At 41.2% G+C, this 19,120-nt stretch overlaps 1 protein-coding gene across 1 annotated transcript in view; it reads left to right on the top strand.

Moving 5' to 3' along the window:
• ATP6V1B2 (ATPase H+ transporting V1 subunit B2) overlaps nucleotides 1-7,138 on the top strand; it is a 28,372-nt gene extending 21,234 nt beyond the window's left edge. Inside the window, exons 11-14 of the mRNA XM_064272732.1 lie at nucleotides 683-765; nucleotides 1,320-1,424; nucleotides 2,323-2,452; nucleotides 5,685-7,138. Of these exons, the coding sequence (XP_064128802.1) occupies nucleotides 683-765; nucleotides 1,320-1,424; nucleotides 2,323-2,452; nucleotides 5,685-5,824 (458 nt within the window). The 3' untranslated portion in view covers nucleotides 5,825-7,138. The remainder of the gene's footprint in view (nucleotides 1-682; nucleotides 766-1,319; nucleotides 1,425-2,322; nucleotides 2,453-5,684) is intronic.
• Nucleotides 7,139-19,120: the final 11,982 nt, after the last annotated feature.

The raw sequence follows: 19,120 nt of genomic DNA, 5'->3' as shown, positions 1-19,120 counted from the left end.
CCTGATATGAAAATGATTTTTTCCTGGGAAATAGTCACTTTCCTATGTTATTTAACAGATGTAGAAATGTATTGCTTTTTGGGACCTCTTTCCTGCGTGAGTACTGTTCCTTTACTTGTCTAATATCTTTATATTTTCCATGTTCAGATGTTACATTTCCATCTATTATGGCTTGTGAACTGAGAATATTCTCTCAGTAATGTTCTCAGTATATATGTCAGGTTGACAAATTTCTGCAAGGGAACTTCATGTTTAGAAATGGAATTTTATTTATATTTTGGGGGGAGGTCACATAACTAGAAGAAATAGTGCTTTTTTTTGAGGGTAGCTAATTTACCTCATAGTACCAACACATGTCTAACAGTGTGCTGGAAACAAACTGCCTAGTGTGGTAGCTGCTAGCCACATGTAGTTATTTTAGTTTAAATTAATTAATATTAAATAAAATTTGAAATCCAGTTTTTCAGTTGCATTAGCCACATTTCAGGGACTCAATAGCCACGTGTTGCTAGTAGCTGCCTAATGGGCCAGCATAGATGTCACTGCAGAAAAGTCTTTTGTGTAGCATTGTTCCAGGTAAATGCTGTAGGTAAAACAGATTAACTTCTTGTGGGTTTGGTTATATCAAATGGTCACTTTAACTAAAACGCCATGTTTAATGTAAAATGTCTTCCTCTGGTAGATATCACCCACCCCATCCCTGACTTGACTGGATATATTACAGAGGGTCAAATCTATGTGGACAGGCAGCTGCATAATAGACAGGTATTTGATTTTTGAACAATGCTGTGCAACTTATTTAAACCTCCTCTTAATTGGTACTGTTTTGTGACTTTGGCTTTTGCTCTTAGGAATTATTTTGTTTAGAAAAGATCAACTTGATTTCTATAATAGAATTGTTTCTGTATACTAAAATTCTGATGTGACTAAGTGCTAGAATTAAGAATTAAATTTTCACTTTTCTTTATTGTGCCTTAAAATGGAGTCAGTTATCCCAAAGAACTTTCGGGGGTATTTTATTCCATAATGGTATAATTTCCCAATCATGTTATTAACTTAAAAAAAAAAAAAAGATTTTTGATGGATCTCTAATAGATACTGGCTTCTAAAATCAGCTTTTAGGTGGAATTATTTTTAAGCTCTTAGTTTTCTATATGATGTTATGAATCAGTTCAGAATACCATTTAGATTTGAGACTATGGTACTGTAAGACAGATGGAGAAAATTTGTAGACTTTCAGTATAGTCTTGTACTGTTTTGTAGATTTCACTTTTAGGATTTGACAATGTAAATAATTTTTTTCTCCTGTTCCACCTAAGATTTACCCACCTATTAATGTGCTACCCTCATTATCACGGTTAATGAAGTCTGCTATCGGAGAAGGTATGACCAGAAAGGATCATGCTGACGTGTCCAACCAGCTGGTACGTATGTCCTCCTGAGAATGGTGTTTGAAAGAAATGAGTACCTTTGTCATTCTACTCTTTACTGTCTTACACCTCTTGTATTTCTCCCTTATCACTTTTCTTCTCCTCCATCCAAAAAGAAAAAAAAGTAAGCATGTGTGTGTGTGTGTACCTCCTGCATTAGTAGAATTTTAATGTAGGCTTGATGTAGACTATAACTCATTAGAACCCAATTAGTCTTTTTCTCATAAGGATAAATACTGGTAAGATTAAAATATATACGCTTGAAATCCATGTCCAATGATGTATAGTTTCTAAATAAAAAAATAATAATAAAGCCGTTTTACGTTTTTATTAGTAATTTTAATAATCATTCATAAAAGGATACTTTAACATATTTCTTGCTTAACATATTAAGCAGTCACCAGAACACTGAAGTATACAGTTTTCTATGCTCTGTGAAATCCTCTGTTTATATGTTAGGTTGTACACCAACCGCAAATAAAGAAAAATACTTTTGACCTTAAAGTAGAAATGCTAAACCTGATATCACAAATATTTTTACTAAGTGGAGCCACACAGCAAACTTGTCGGTGGTTTAAGTATGAATTCTTGTTTCAAAACACTCTGTAAAATGTAAACTCGTTTCGACATACTGACATATTGAGGAAATGTGTTTTTTGGTAGAGAATTGGTAATGTCTCTTCTACATGCCTCAACGCTCCCTTCTGAGTGACACTATAATAAATTTTTCCTATATTTGTATATGAACTTTATATGAATTATGTTTATAAATAACAGTGAAATTTCTTTTGTGGTCTCTTAGGATGACAGTTACAGCAATACACTGACATATCCTAGACTACTGTTCATGTGTAGTCATACCTGCGTTCATCTAAACCTTTTCTCTCTTCAGTATGCCTGCTATGCTATTGGCAAGGATGTCCAAGCCATGAAAGCTGTAGTTGGAGAAGAAGCACTTACCTCAGATGATCTTCTTTACTTGGAATTTCTACAAAAGTTTGAGAGGAACTTTATTGCTCAGGGTAAGATGGCTATCTTTTTAGGAACATAAACAGCCTCATGGGTGATTTTGAAGATTTCTTTCCCAGCCTGAGAGCATTTATTTTGGCCTCTATTCGGTTTTCCTTCTGGTTAGAGAAGAAGTTCTGTCAGTCTCCTCCTGGGCCATATTTTTGCTGGGTCTTCCCCTCTGCCTTTTAAACATCTTGGGAAAATCTTAACTTGATTATCCAGTTATTTGTCTACCACCTTACTGTTTTCCTTCCTTCATTGCCAAACTCCTTGAAAGATGATCTGTACTTCTGAAGCCTCCTTACCACCGGCCTTCTGTTGTACTAGCTCCAGTGACTTCTCATTGCCGGTTCTCCCTCATCATAAATAATCTTTCTGAAATGACCTTCTCTGGCTGTGGGAGTTGTGGACTTTTCTGATTGATCTTCTGTTTCCATCTCTTTTCTGCTTTCTTGTATTCCTGCCCCTTAATTAATTGTTAATGATCCAAGAGGCTTTGTGACCTTACTTTATGTGCTTTTTTTCCTAGCATTGACTTTTACCTTATGCTGTTAACTACCTTCTTTCTAATGCTCTAATCCCATGTCTCCACATGTCTTAAACCTATACACCAAACCCATTGCTGTTGAGTCGATTCCAACTCATAGTGACCCTGTAGGACAGAGTGGAACTGCCTCATAGGGTTTCCAAAGCTGTAAATCCTTACAGAAGCAGACTGCCACATCTTTCTCCCACAGAGCAGCTGGTGAGTTCACACTGGTTGGTAGCTGAGCATTTAACCACTGTGCCACCAGGGCTCACTCTCCTAATGCCTTAGGGAATACCTTTATGATTCATGCTCCCATTCCCCCTCAGGCTCAACATGGTCAGAACCAAAGTTTTTTCCCAACTGACTTCTATCTAGCAATTCCCTTTTCAATTTCTGTCTACCTTTGGCATGACCATTGCCCTAGGTAACCAAACTTAGTAGCTGGACGTTATTCTTAACCGTCATTTATTCCCCAGTGATCAATTACTGGCTAATTTGTATTGTCCTCTTTTAAAATACCCTGTTCTGTTTTCATTTGCATTCAGTGTCTAAGTCCAGTGTTCCTCAAACTTTAATATGCTTTTGAGTAACTGGAGGTCTTGTTAAAAATGCAGTTTCTGATTCAGTGGATTTGAATGAAGCCAGAGGTTCTGTAGTTCTCTAAGCTCCCAGGTGATGCCAGAGCTGCTGGTCTCTGACCACTCTTTGAGTCAGACTACACTCAGAATCTTCAGGCCCTAGTCCAAGCTTTTGTCTCGTGATCCTGGGCCTTTAGTACCACGTTTCTCACCAGTCCTCTGACTCCCTGTATGCCATTGCCAGATTAAATTTATTGCCAATTTTATCAATTATCCCTTTACTAAAAAGAGTATAGTGTTTTTTTGTTTCGTTTTTGATTACATATCATATGTAGAATTTATAAGTTGTTTAGCTTGGTCTCTACCCTGCCACCCTGTCACTGCCTTCTTCAACCAAGGAATCAGTATGGCTAAGGTTCTTGGTTCTTTTCTGACCGGAAGAACTTCATTTTTATTTTTTTAAGGTATTGAAGTTCTGCCTCAAAAAGGAACAGTCATATACTTTTTAGAGTTTAATGTTAATGTAAAATTTTATTTTATAAACAGACAATACACAGATCCTAAGTGTACAGCTTGATGCATTCTTCCAGTGTAAACAAAACTACTGTAACCACCGCTGAGGTCAGAATAGAATATTACTAGTGTAGGGCTAGCAAATCCCACTTCTGACACCAGCCGCATCATGTGAGAACTTCAAAATCCCATTCTGTCCTCAACTATGAGGATATAACAAATCCCCACTTGTTACTTCTCTGTTATTCTTATATCAGCCATCCATGTGGCACTTCTTTTCGCTGACCTTAGCCACCTAGAACTAAATTAAACATCATTCTTCAGACTGCTGAATAGGCAGGTGACAGCCACAGGTTTGGGAGTCCATACAACATTCTAACTTCTCATCTGCTGGCTACAAATTCAGGGTTTTTCCTCTGCCCCTTAAGGATGCCAGCCATAAGCTTAGGAATCCCCCCTGAGCGCCCTCAGTTCTGACCTGTTGGCTCCTACTGCTACTTTGGGATCAATAATTCGATGGAATGATTCACAGAACTCATGCAGAGTGCTATGTGTATGATTATAGTTTTATTATAGCAAAAAAATATACAAACAGATGCCTAGGATGAGGTCTGGGAGGGTTCCAGTGCAGTTTCCATGTCACAACAGGCACATTACCCTTCCACATGCATGGATGTCTTTTACTAACCAGGAAGCCCATAGAACTTCTATGTCCACCGCCTTTATTGGCTTCACTACGTAGTCATGATGGAGGCCTTATTGCATAGGCATGATTGATTGAATCATGCTCCCCTTCCTCCCTGAAGTCAGCTGGTATCAGGCTGCCAGGTGGTCTTTGTGGCATGGCTAGTCCCCCATTCATTTGCGTAAATCCTCCAGTGTTGTTTAGATATCATTCAATAGATTTCAAGGGTCTAGAGTTATCTCAAGGAGCCCTGGTGGAGCAAAGGTTGAGCACTTAGCAGCTAACCGAAAGGTTGGCAGTTGGAACCCACCCAGCAGCTCTGTGGGAGAAAGACCTGGTGATCTGCTTTCATAAAGATTACAGCCAAAAAAACCCTATGGGGCAGTTCTGCTCTGTCACATGGGGTCGCTATGAGTCAGAATCAACTTGAAAGCACCCAACAATGACAAAAGTTACTGCTCAGTAAACAAGGGCAAAGATCAGATTACTTTGGGTAATGTTAAATTCTTTTTCCTATAACCAGCAATTCAGGTGGCTCATGTATCTCTTACAAGATTTATTTGGGAGATAAGGATGAGTCTGCTATTAAAAAATAGTAACAACAACTTTGAAAACCATTGATGTGTACCTGCATTCAGATGCTCCATCAGCATTTACGCTTTCCGAGCACCTGCACTGGTCTCCCGCAAATTCAGCCTCTTCTCTCTTCTCTTAGTGAGGCTGCTTTTCTCACTAATCTCTGGACAAACACTGAGTCTAGGCCCAAGACGTTGCTCACGTGTGGTTTCCATTGCTCAGGGTCTTTAAATCCTAGCAAATTGCCAAAGCCCAGGTCAAGGCCCCCCGTCTGCAGACATCCCCCCCACTCTAGCCCAGGTGCCTCTCCCTTTTCTCAAATAGTTTGCCTTCATTAATTCAATCTCAAAAATTTTTTTAAGGTCCTTATGAAAACCGTACTGTCTACGAGACCTTGGACATTGGCTGGCAGCTGCTCCGAATCTTCCCCAAAGAAATGCTGAAGAGAATCCCGCAGAGCACCCTGAGCGAGTTTTACCCTCGAGACTCTGCAAAGCATTAGCTGCTACTTCATCCCTGGCTCGATACGCTTATGAAATACTGGTTCTATTTTCTTTATTCCTTTTGCACTCCTCCATCCCCATCTTTGTGTTGAAGTTTACCATGTTACCCTGTAATTAAAAACAAAGAATAGGTAACATAATGTGCCAGTGTTCCGATGTTTTAAACTGATAACAGACTTTAAAATATCTCCTATTCAGAAAGCCTGGATCTTCAATGCCTTGTTTAAAATAGCTGCAGGGATGGAAGTGACGTTTTCTTATCTGATGTGTGTATTTGTACATAGTGACGTAGGTAGTTGCCTAATAATGTCCTCATTATTTGGGTCTTCTCGACCTGGTCCCTAAACCCCCTAAGAGCATCACTATCTGAAGTTATAAAGCTTTGGCCTCCAAATTAGGGGCCAAGATCAGGTCTGAAAGGATCCTCCTTTAGGGAGAGGCATGAGGCTCTTTCTGAACTTTGGCTTTTGGATTACGTTGTTGTGCCCCTGCTATGCTGCTGCTCTAAGCAGGTGGCTCTTACCGCCCACTTGCTCTTTCCTTCCTGATGAACAGATTTACAAAGGAAGCTTTGTTTTCCTTTTAATTTTACTATGTGTCGAGTTGGGACTCTTGTGTCTTACAGTCGTCCCTCTCAGTAACACAGAATCATGCAACCTTTGCACGGCTGGTGTGTCTGGTAGGAGTGAGATGCCTCGTCTCGGCGACCCATCCTGGGTTTCCATGCAGAGGAATCACAGAATTAAAATAACTCACAGAATTGTCGCTTGGAAGAGTTGGGGTGGAATCAAAAGAAGAAAGCAAAACCTAGTCCCGTTCCATTCTGACTTGTTAACAGCGGGTTCAAGTTTCTACAGTGTTTATCAGATGCAGAAGGCAGGATGGGAAGGAGAAAGGTGACCACTCATGTGTTTTATGGATATTTTAAACTCTGTTAGAGAGCACCTTGGGAAATTTCCCCTATTTGTTCCTGCTTTCTGACCTGTCTTTGCCTTTTCAGGGTAATCTTGTGGCACAAGTGATAGCATTTAAAAGCTTTAGAAGTGTAATTCTTGCTCCTTCCTCATGTTAGCCCTGAAGCTATCTTCTATGCAGCTCTGCCGTGTCTACTCTTTGGTCACTTTGTGTTCTGTGTTACTTGGGTGCAATAGCAACTTCTCTACTCTGAGCATTCCATCTTTCAAGTTGTGTAAGTTCTTTCCTTTTTTTCTTCTGAGGGTGTAGGGGGTGGGGGGAGCCAGCATGATAATATTTTAATGTAGAAAATGTGACATCTGGATATAAAATGAAAATAAATGTTAAATTAAATGGAAGTTACCTGAAGTGATTGTTGTATCTTCTGATTAGAAAAGCAATAGCAACAAGCAAATACCTACTACATACTAATGCCATCTCATTGATTCACAGTTTGAACATCATAACCAGGACTGTGAACCAGATCCCTGTGTTGTAGGTCCATGTTTCATACCCTGTTCTCATCAGGCTTCCCTTTTCAGCTCGTTTTAGCACTATCTCTTACAACATGTAGCTCGATCCCAGGTTGAGAGTTAGTACAGGTGCTCCATAGCTATCTTTGTTTCACACATACTCAGGGACCTCTAGAATCTTCCTGCCATCAATGAAAAGAGGATGATAAATAGGAAATGAAATAGCTCTTTTAGAAAAGTGGCTTGAAGCAAGCCAAAGCTTGCTGCAAGCAAAATCTTAAATAGGTGAGTGGGGCCAGGGAGGCCTCCTGTCTCTCTCCCCTCTTCAATTCAAGGCAACTTTGTAGAGACATAGAGGGAAGGGCCCAATCACAGCAAGAACTAGGTGGACCAAGTTCTAGTTCTGGTTCTGCCACTAACTATGTGGCCTTGCTTAGTCTTTTAACAAAGTTGAGTCTGTTTACTTATGTGCAATTTAAAGTTATTATGAGGATAAGAGTTTATGATTGTAAAACACAAGAACAATAGGTACTCACAGTGAGTTACTTTATCGAGGCAAATTTGACTTTGATTACTCTTATAGAATATGGTCAGATAGTTGTTCAGCTAGCACTTATTAATTTGCATGTTAAGCATTCAGACTTGCAACTTATTTTTTAATGAAAACATTTTTTTAGTGAGCCTATTTGTACTAGTTTTAGACCTAATATTAGCACTTCAGTATGGACTCTCCCTATAATCAGATTTTTTTTTTTATTATTTTCATTTTGGTTGACAAAGTGTTTGAGAGATGAAAAAGTATCTTGAAAGGTCAGGCTAAGTGACTCATTAAACATTTATTGCTTGCAGTTGACTGTCATTTCAGTTTGAGTTTCATGTGAGTGAAGAAATATGTTCAGACTGAGGTAATAAATATCTCACTAAGATGTTTTATTTTCAGGAAGTGAGGGTGGTGCAAGATGTCTGAAGCCAACACAGCATTGTTTGAGTATCTGAAGTGTTTTGTTATACTAGGAAGTGGTAGGTTAATCCAGTATTAGGGGCCAAGAGAATATAGTCGCTGAGACTAAATTTTCAGCTATCATTTAGAAACCACAGCAAGAAGAGTGAAGTAAGGCAGTTCTTAAGAGAAAATATCTCATGTGAGAAAAGTTAGCTACAAGGAAATGGGTTTTAAAAAATGAAACGTTCATGTTTCTTACTGTGGTACCAACTGTACTTTTTTATCCCAAACCATTTTCTCTAACTTGGGGTAAACCTGCCTAGCAGTCAGACAAACTGGGTGGTGTCCTAAGTTGTCCACTTCATCCATATGAAGTCCCACAACTGCAACAGTGAACAGATGACTAATTTTTAGGGACAGTAAGAAATCCCTTCCAGTGACTATCTGTCACAAGAACCTTTTACCCTCAGCACGAGTGGCCAAACCTGCCCGGAAAACTTTGTAAATGTCTTCAGTCACCTGGGCCACCTAGGAATTGTCGATTCCTCCCTGCTTAGTCTACCGAACTTCTTAGTTCAAGGAAAAGAAATGCATCTAACTGTGGCCTGTCCCTGAGGCTGGAGGCCATGGATAAACAAGGTCTGGAGTTGGCCGGTCTGGTTTGTAGGAGCCTGAAGTACACTTCCTAGTCTAGGATAAAACACAGCCCTTTGCTGTGATTAGCAACTACAAGACAAGTAATGCACATGTGACAGACCACTTTTTCCCAAAGTATTTCACCTCCAAACTCCAGAGCATTTTATACATGTAATAAACTTGTGGCATTTCAGATTGCAATGCCCATATAGCTCCTTATAAACAGATTTTTTTTTATTGTACTTTAGATAAAGGTTTACAGAATGAACTAGCTTCTCATTAAACAGTACACATTGTTTTATGACATTGGTTAACAACCTCACGACATGTCAACACTCTCCCTTCTTGACCTTGGGTTCCCTATTATCAGCTTTCCTGTCCTCTCCTACCTTCAAGTCCTTGCCCCTGGGCTGTTGTACCCCTTTAGTTTTTTTTAATGGGCCTGTCTAATCTTTGGCTGAAGGGTGAACCACAGCAGTGATTTCATTGCTGAGTTAAACGGGTGTACAGGGGCCATACTCTCAGGGTTTCTCCAGCCTCTGTCAGGCCAGTAAGTTTGGTCTTTTTTTGTGAGTTAGAATTTTGTTCTACATTTTTCTCCAGCTCTGTCCAGGACAGTCTATTGTGATCCCTGTCAGAGCAGTCAGTAGTGGTAGCCAGGCACCATCTAGTTGTACTGGACTCAGTCCGGTAGAGGCTGTGGTAGTTGTGGTCCATTAGTCCTTTGGACTCATCTTTCCCTTGTATCTTTAGCTTTCTTCATTCTCCCTTGCTCCCAAAGGGGTGAAACCAGTAGAGTATCTTAGATAGCAGCTCACAGGCTTTTAGGACCCCAGATGCTACTCACCAAAGTAGAATGTAAAACATTTTCTTTATATAAACTATGTTATGCCAATTGAGCTAGATGTTGCCTAAAACTATGGTCCCCACAGCCTTCAGCCTAGCAATTCAGTCCCTCAGGGAGTTTGGATGTGTTTATGGAGCTTCCATGACCTTGCTTTGGACAAGTGCTGGCCTCCCCAGTAATATACATTTTTTTTTAATGAACAGAGGTAAAATGACTTGGTCACACAGGGAATGACAGAACATGAGCCTACTGGGTCTTTAAACCTGGTTCAGTGCTCTTTCCACAGCACCATGTTAATATGCAATGGTCACTCCATAAATTGAAATGGGGCCCACAAATTCTGACCACTCTTCTAGAAACCCCTCACCACATCTGTCTCGTTTGTCAGACTGTGGAGGCTTGCATGTTGCTGTGATGCTGGAAGCTATGTCACTATTATTCAAATACTATCAGGGCCACCTATGGTAGACAGGTTTCAGCTGAGCTTCCAGGCTAAGACAGACTAGGAACAAGGGCCTAGCAGTCTACTTTTGAAAAGAATTAGCCAGTGAAAGCCTTATGAATAGCAGCGGAACATTGTCTGATACAGTGCCGGAAGATGAGGCGCTCAGGTTGGAAGACACTCAAAATACAACTGGCGAAGAGCTGCCTCCTCACAGTAGAGTCGACCTTAAAGATGTGGATGGAGTCAAACTTGGAGGACCTTCATTTGCTAATGTGGCACGACTCAAAACGAGAAGAAAAAGCTGCAAACATCCATTAATAATCAGAACGTGGAGTATACGAAATATGAATCCAGGAAAATTTGAAATCATCAAAAATGAAATGGAACACATACACATTGATATCCTGGGCATTAGTGAGCTGAAATGGAGTGGTATTGGCCATTCTGAATCAGACAATCACATGGTCTACTATGCCAGGAATGACAGATTGAAGAGGAATGGCGTTGCATTCATCGTTAAAAAGAATATTTCAATATCTCTCCTGAAGAATAATGCCGTCAGGATAATATTTATATGCCTGTGAGAAAGATAATATGGCTATTATTATTCAAATTTACTCACCAAACACTAAGGCCAAAGATAAATTGAAGATTTTTGCCAACTTCTGCAGTCTGAAATTGAGTAAACCTGCAGTCAGGATGCATTGATAATTACTGGTGATTGGAATGTGAAAGTTGGAGACAGAAAGAAGCATCAAAAGTTGGAAAATACGGCCTTGGTGATAGAAACAATGCCAGAGATCTCACGATAGAATTTTGCAAGACCAACAACTTCATTCCAGATACTTTTTTTTACCAACATAAATAGTGATTATACACATGGACCTCGCCAGGTGGAATACACGGGAATCAGATTGACTACATCTGTGGAAAGAGAGAATGGAGAAGCTCAATATCATCAGTCAGGACAAGGCCAGGGGCCGACTGTGGAACAGACCATCAATTGCTCATATGCAAGTTCAAGTTGAAACTGAAGAAAATTAGAACAAATCCATGAGAGCCAAAGTACGACATTGAGCACATCCCACTTAAATTTAGAGACCATCTCAAGAATATATTTGATGCATTGAACGCTAATGACTGAAGACCACACGACTTGTGGAAGTACATCATACATGAAGAAAGCAAGAGGTCATTAAAAAGACAGTAAAGAAAGAAAATACCAAAACGGATGTCAGAAGAGACTCTGAAACTTGCTCTTGAATGTTGAGTAGCTAAATTGAAAGGAAGAAATGATGAAGTAAAAGAGCTAAACAAGATTTCAAAGGGCAGCTCGAGAAGACAAAGTAAAATATTATGACATGTCCAAAGGCCTGGAGGTAGAAAACCAAAAGGGAAGAACACACTTAACATTTCTCAAGCTGAAAGAACTGAAGAAAAAATTCGAGCCTCGAGTTGCAATAGTAAAGGATTCTATGGGGAAAATATTAAATGACACAGAAATCATTAAAAGAAGATGGAAGGAATATACAGAGTCCCTGTACCAAAAAGAATTGGTCAATGTTCAACCACTTCAGGAGGTAGCATATGATCAGGAACTGATGGTACTGAAGGACAAGTCCAAGCTGCACTGAAGGCATTGGCAAAAGACAAGGCTCCAGGAATTGATGGAATTGAGATGTTTCAACAAACAGATGCAGCACTGGAAGTACTCACTCATCTATGCTGAGAAATTTGGAACACAGCTACCTGGCCAGCCAACTGGGGGAGATCCGTATTTATGCCTAGTCCTAAGAAAGGTGATCCAATTGAATGCGGAAATTGTCGAACAATATTGTTAATATCACAGACAAGTAAAATTTTGCTGAAGATCATTCAAAAGCAGCTGTAGCAGTATATTGACAGGGAACTGCCAGAAATTCGAGCCAGATTCAGAAGAGGACTTGGAACCAGGGATATCATTGCTGATGTCAGATGGATCCTGGCTGAAAGCAGAGAATACCAGAAAGATGTGTTTTATTGACTATGCAAAGGCATTTGCCTGTGTGGATCATAACAAATTATGGATAACATTTTGAAGAATGGGAATTCCAGAACACTTAATTGTGCTCATGAGGACTCTGTACCTACATCAAAAGGCAGTCATTAAAACAGAACAAGCGTGCGTGGTTCAAAGCCAGGAAAGGTGTGCGTCAGGGTTGTATCCTTTCACCATACTTATTAGATCTGTAGGCTGAACAAATAATCCAAGAAGCTGAACTATATGAAGAAGAACAGGGCCTAAGGATTGGAGGAAGACTCATTAACGACCTGTGATATGTAGATGACACAACCCAAGTAAAGAGGACTTGAAGCACTTACTGATGAAGATCAGAGACTGCAGCCTTCACTATGGATTACACCTGAACATAAAGAAAACAAAAATCCTCACAACTGGACCAAAAAGCAACATTATGATAAACAGAGAAAAAACAAGTCAGGGATTCCATTTTACTTGGATCCACAATCAACACCCATGGAAGCAGCAGTCAAGAAATCAGATTTGCATTGGGCAAATCTGCTGCAAAAAACCTCTTTATCGAAAAACAAAAACGTCACCTGGAAGACTAAGGTGCGCCTGACCCAAGCCATGGTGTTTTCAGTTACCTCATATGCATGCGAAAACTGGATGATGAGTAAGGAAGACTAAAGAGGCCTTTGAATTGTGTTGGCAAAGAGTATTGAATATACCATGGACTGCCAAAAGGACGAACAAATCTGTCTTGGAAGAAGTACGACCAGAATGCTCCTTAGAAGCAAGGATGACGAGACTACATCTTGGCAAAAAAAGAGGAAGACCCTCAATGAGATGGATTGACACAGTGGCTGCCAATAGTGGGCTCGACCATAACAGTGATTGTGAGGATGGCCCAGGACCGGGCAGTGTTTCATTCTGTTGTACACAGGGTCGCTATGAGTCAGAAGTGACTCAGAGGCACCTAACAACAGCTAACTCTAGAAACCAGGATAACATAAAGTCTTGGTTTCTAAAATTCCAGTATCTTGTGGGACATAATGGTGCTGTGAATGTAAATGAGAGGCTCTGATGGGCTGGGGTGGGCCTGGGGTCCAGCACTTCAGGGCTCTCGCCAAAAAGGTAAGCTTTTGAAAGGAAGTGAGGGGTGCAGCCCAGACAGCAACCTCAAAATACATGTACTTCTCTAAGCAGTTATACTCTTCATTTCCACAAGAGGGCAGCAGCTCTTGAACAGTCTTGCACTGGCTGAGCGTTTAGAATCCGGAAATGTGAACCACCGCCAGCTGCTGTGGTGAGGAAATCAGCGGTTCGCTTAGTCAAAAGGTGTGTTTTTGGAGCTACACAGGAGCCTAGAGGCTAAAAGGGAGCATGCTCTAATAAACCAGAACAGACCAAAACCCGGTGCAAAGAGCCCTGACTGAGGAAATCAGGAGATCTGGGGGGAGGTAACCTGGTCTAGCTCTCCTGATGACTGATGAGCCTTTTAAGCCTCTGAGCCCCTGAGATCCAGCTTCTGGTAAGTGTGAGGCCGCCTCAGGAGGCAGTCCCCTCTGGGATGGACGCCTGATGTTTGGAGTGTTCTTCCTAAATCAGGGTAAAACTTAATTCCCTGTGACTTCACATAGGGTGTCCTCGGCCTAAGCTTTTCTATGCCATAACCCTCCATCACACTGAAGACAGTAACCATATCTTGTCTTTTTCAAGGTAGATATTTCTAGTTCCCTCAGCCATCCCTCCTTTTGTGAGTAACAGGGTTATCCACCTCTTCAATAACTGAACAGGATTCAGACTTGGAGCTCTCGCCTTGTAGTACAGGAAACTTTGTCCTTCTATTGTTTCGATTTCTCTTCTAATAATCTTAGCTTCATGCTGTCCATAGAAGGGCTTCTACTCCAGACCTCAGAGCCCTGTCAGCCCATGGGGGTCAAGGCCGCTCCCAGGCTGGTAGCTGGAACAGGGGCCACGGAAGCATTGAGCACGGCCCTTGAGGCCAACTCCCGGTGAGGCCAGGACTCTGTCCATGCTCAGATCACTGGAATCCTCCATCTGCTCTGTTCTCTTCTACTCTTCCCCAGGGTCTGCTGTTCTGTAATGCCCAGGTGGAGCCCTGCTACCAGGGAAGCTTTATTATCGGCTTCCTTATATGATCAATATCGATATCCATCTTAGAAGACTTGAAAAGTACAGATAAATACAAAGAAATCAGAATCCCATAATCCTGATACTCAGAGTAAACTGTTAACATTTTATCATATAGAATCTCCAAGCAATCACGGCTTTGCCAGCTGTGGCTTTGGCCACCTCCCTTTAAAGCAAAGCCCGCAGCTATTACGGCTCCTCCTCCACGGACCCTGTGAACGGTATGGAGGTCTTGTCAAGAGGAGATGTGTTTAAGCTATAAACGTTTAATACATACACTTATAAAACAGTGATCCATGTGGTTTAGTCTGAGCGGTGTCACCCAGATTTAAAAGAACTTAACTCCTGGAATCAAAACATCATTTCAAAATTACAAAGTTCTTTTGTTGGAATTTCTTAAAATACCATGAAAGGAGTTACAGTCCCCTAAACATATTTCTTAAAAGTCCCCTTTCTTCTCATCAGTCCACTGCTTGTATCTCCTCAGCTGCTCTGCTTGATCAAAGCCTCAGAGGTTTTGGGGAAACCATCCTCCCTCATGCTTCTTCCTGCTTCCCTCCCCTTTTCCCCCCTTTCTCTGTCATGAGACCTCGGGAACTGGAGCAGTGAGGCTGCCCCGGGGAGGGTGAGGAAGGGGGAAGGCTGAAATGTGAGGCAAACTAGAAGCTTCCCAGACCCCCACTTGAAGCTCCAAAGCAAAAAAAAAAAAAAGCAAAAACCAGACCCACTGCTGTTGAGTCAACTCTGACTCATAGTGACCTTATAGGGTTTCCAAGGCCATAAATGTCTACTAAAGCAGACTGCCACATCTTTCTTCTGTGGAGCCGCTGGGGGTTTCAAATTGCCAACCTTTTGGTTAGCAGTTTGAGGGCAGGTTTCAAACCACTTACCTTTTGGTTAGCAGTTTGAAGGCAGGGGCCAAGACAAAGGCTAGGAAGGTTTACGTGCTCCTTTCTGGACCATTTAAACAGAGAGATGGTACAGGAAACTTAAATGCTTCAACAACCTGTGAAAGCAGGAAATTATCCATACGTTTTGCCAAGGATCCTACAAGAGACATACAAAAACGTGAGTGTGAAAGACTTCCGTATTAAGCCACCAAGGGCTGACTTGAAGAAACATAATAAGAGGGTCAGCCTGCATACCATGACTTGTCAGAGAACCTGCTTTAACATCGTGACGAGAAGCGCTGAATGGGTCCTGAATCATCGATGGTGTTGCAGAAGGCTCTACTATTGTTTGTTTTTTAATTTTAACATCTTTATTGAGATAGACATATTATACAGTTTCATCCATTTCAAGTGTACGATTCAGTGGCTTTCAGTACCGTCACAGATATGTACAACCATCACCGCAATTTAAGAATGTTTCATCACCTAAAAAAAGAGAACTCATACCCGTAGCAGTCGCTTCCCATTTCCCTCCAGCTCCCCCAGCCCTGGGCAACCACTGGTCTACTTTCTGTCTATGGATTTGCCTATTTTGGACATTTCATATAATTGGAATCATGGACCTTTGTGTCTGTTCCTTTCACTTAGCGTAATGTTTTCAAGGTTCACCCATGTTGCAGCCTGTATCAGAATGTCATTTCTTTTCATTGCCAAATAATATTCCATCGTATGGATGTACCACATTTCATTTATCCATTCATCAGGTGATAGACGTTTGGATTGTTTCCATCTTTTGATTATTATGAATAATGCTGCTGTGAACATTTGGGTACACTTTTTGCGTAGACATGTTCTTACTTCTCTTGGATATTTACCTAGGAGTGGAATTGCTGGGTTTATGGTAACTCTTTGTTTAGCCTTTTGAGGAACTGCCAAACTGTTTTCCAAGGTGGCTGCACCATTTTGCATTCCACCAACAGTGTATAAAGGGGATTTTTTTGAATGCTAAAGAGTATGGTTTGTTTGGCAAGGAATGACTTTTAGAAATCATATTTATTGGCTTCTAAAGATATATATTTAATGCTATTTTTTTATCAGATCTTTACTATGAAACTCCAAGTGTTCTAATACCATTGAAACCAAAGATAGTAAATTTTGCCTTCTGCCTTCTTACTTAATTTTATGGGAAGCTGCAATTATTAAGCATTCAAACATTTTAATGACTATATAATACTCCGTTGTAAATATACTGTTGTTTTCTCTAGTGTTTACCATTTCGGATATTTCCAGCTGTTCACTGATGCTGTGATGAATCTTTGGGTACATAAATATTTGTCTGTATTCTGGGATATTAAGAGATTTCCAAAAGTAGAGGACAAAGAATACGAACACAACTAAAGCTGTTGGGTTACACTGGTAGACTGCTTTTAAGAAATATTTATAACACCCTCTAGTCCCACCATCACTGATTGTATGAGCCTCATTTTACTGTGCTCTCACCTGTACTGGGTGTTGTTTCCTGTTATAAAACAAAAACCTTAATTTTCAGAAACATTTGCAATTAACATACATACATACATAACTCCACAAAGTGAAGACTCCTGTATAACCACACCCAGATCAATAGATGGGACATTCCTGGCACTTCAGAAGGCCCCTCACCCCCCTGCCAGTGCCTCACATCCCCCTCCTTATCCAGGGGAACCACTCTTCTGACTTCTAATGCCATAGGGAAAAAAAGTCCTTGCTAATTTAAGGTAAAAAAATATACACTGTGTCAAAGTTAACTAAGTTACCACAGAATTCCCAACCCTTTTAAGCCATTTGTAGGGCCTGTATTTGCAAAGACAGCTTTCTTTATTTCAAGGTCCCCAACTGAAGAATTTTCAGATCACGGCTGGGAGTTGGGAGAACAGGGAACCTAGGCCGAGTGTCCGGTGCTATGCCCAGTATCCCCCTTGGGAATCCAGTGGGACTTCTTTCTTACCACTTGCCTAGGTAGTGATGAGCTTTTTCCTGTCCCTCATAAGTCATCCCACCAAGTTCCAGAGGATGCCACTCTAGGACTCTAAGCCAGCAACAGAGCTTTCCCACCGTGAATGAACCATGTTATGTAAAACAAGACCACTGCTAATCTCACAGCTGTATCACGTTTTCTATAGGTAGTAAGCTGCCTTTCTAGAACAGGATAGAATAAGTACCTTAGCAAGCCATTGCTCTTTCCCCACAGACCTGGGCAGAAGCCTGGAATGGGGGAAACTTTGTTGTCCCAGCCCTGGGAACATAGAATACTTTTCTCAGATGGTCAAACCTGGTGTTCTCCCCCAGCCCTTCCTGGTCTACTCTGCTTCTCTGGGTCTCCCCTTACACTGAACCCCAGAGTACCTGCTGTTGTTGTGAGGTGCTGTCAAATCAGTTCCAACTCATAAAAAAAAACTCATAGCAACCCTATATACAACAGAGTGAAACACAGAAATGACATCACCCCAAATTCGATCATTAGAGCTCCTTGGGAGCTCCGGTGGTGCAGTGGTTAAGAGCTCAGGTGCTAACCAAAAGGTCAGAAGTTTGGATCCACCACCGGCTGCTTGGAAACCTTATGGGGCAGTTCTCCTCTGTCCTAGGGGGTCGCTATGAGTCAGAGTCAGAATCAGCAATGGGTTTGTTTTAGTTTAGAGCTCCTTGGGGAGGCACCTAGTTGTCTACTGCTGCCACTTAAAGACCCAAAAAAAAAAAAAAATCCACTGCCTTCGAGTCGAATCCAACTCATAGCGACCCTATAGGACAGGGTAGAACTGCCCAATAGGGTTTCCAAGGAGCACCTGGTGGATTTGAACTGCCGACCTCTTGATTAGCAGTGGTAGCATTTAACCACTATGCCACCAGGGCTTCCACTTAAAGACAAGGAATAAGGAATAGGGTTTTCCTCAAGGTCTGTATCCCCAGGGTATTGCTGGTCCTAGCACCATCTCCCCACTCTCCCAAACTCCACCATAGCACATGCATTGCTGTTCTTTACAACCAGGCTAAGACAGGCCAAGGTGAACACTGCTGCCCTTTACCCGAAAATAGATTTGGCAGTAGAACGGTGATTGGAACACAGGGATCCTGGAATCTAGCTGAGTGTCCTTCTACTGTTCTGGATCCCTGCTATGAGCAAAAGCTGCCAGACTTCCACAGCCTAGTGTGGTGGCAAATTACTGCTTTGGAGAACAGATCCAAGATGAAACCTGTGTTCCACCACTAAGTTGTGAGAATTGGGGCAAGTTATTTAACCATCTCTGATCCTATTTGTTAGTTGCTCTCCTACTGCCCCTACCTACTCTCAACTGTTGAAGATTAAGTGATGGCACTACAAAATTCCTAGCGGAGTATCTAGGTTCAAGTCTTGGCTTTGCCTCTTTGTGACTGATGATGTTGTTAGGTGCCGTCGAGTTGGTTCCAACTCATAGCAACCCTATGCACAACAGAAAGAAACACTGCCCGGTTCTGCGCCATCCTTACAATTGTTGTTAGGCTTGAGCTCATTGTTGCAGCCACTGTGTCAAACCACTGATAGTATTACAAATTATTTCGTCCCTGGGCCTCAACATCTGTTTGTAATATACCCCTTACTTTAAAAAAAATTTTTTTTTTTCTTATTGATGATGAGACTGAGGAGGTTTTGAGCAATTCATGCCTGTACCCTTGTAGACATTCAACCTCAGTGTACTCATCTGTAAAACAATCTGGGCAGCGATCATCCCTGTCTCACTGAGTGGTTAGGAAAACCAAAGGTAGATGGAAATCATTTTATAAAGCATGATCTCAAAATGAGGTGGGAATAATAAGACTCCATGTTTCTTAGCAGAATTTGTCATCTTAAATTGCCTGGGAAAACTATCATTTTATTGTGTCTCTTCTGTGACTGATAAGGAACTTTATGTATATCAGTACTTTCATAAAGCCCGA

This window comes from Loxodonta africana, chromosome 19 (genome assembly GCF_030014295.1).
Source record: "Loxodonta africana isolate mLoxAfr1 chromosome 19, mLoxAfr1.hap2, whole genome shotgun sequence".
Classification (NCBI taxonomy): domain Eukaryota; kingdom Metazoa; phylum Chordata; class Mammalia; order Proboscidea; family Elephantidae; genus Loxodonta; species Loxodonta africana.
This window is presented reverse-complemented; position numbering and strand designations above follow the sequence as displayed.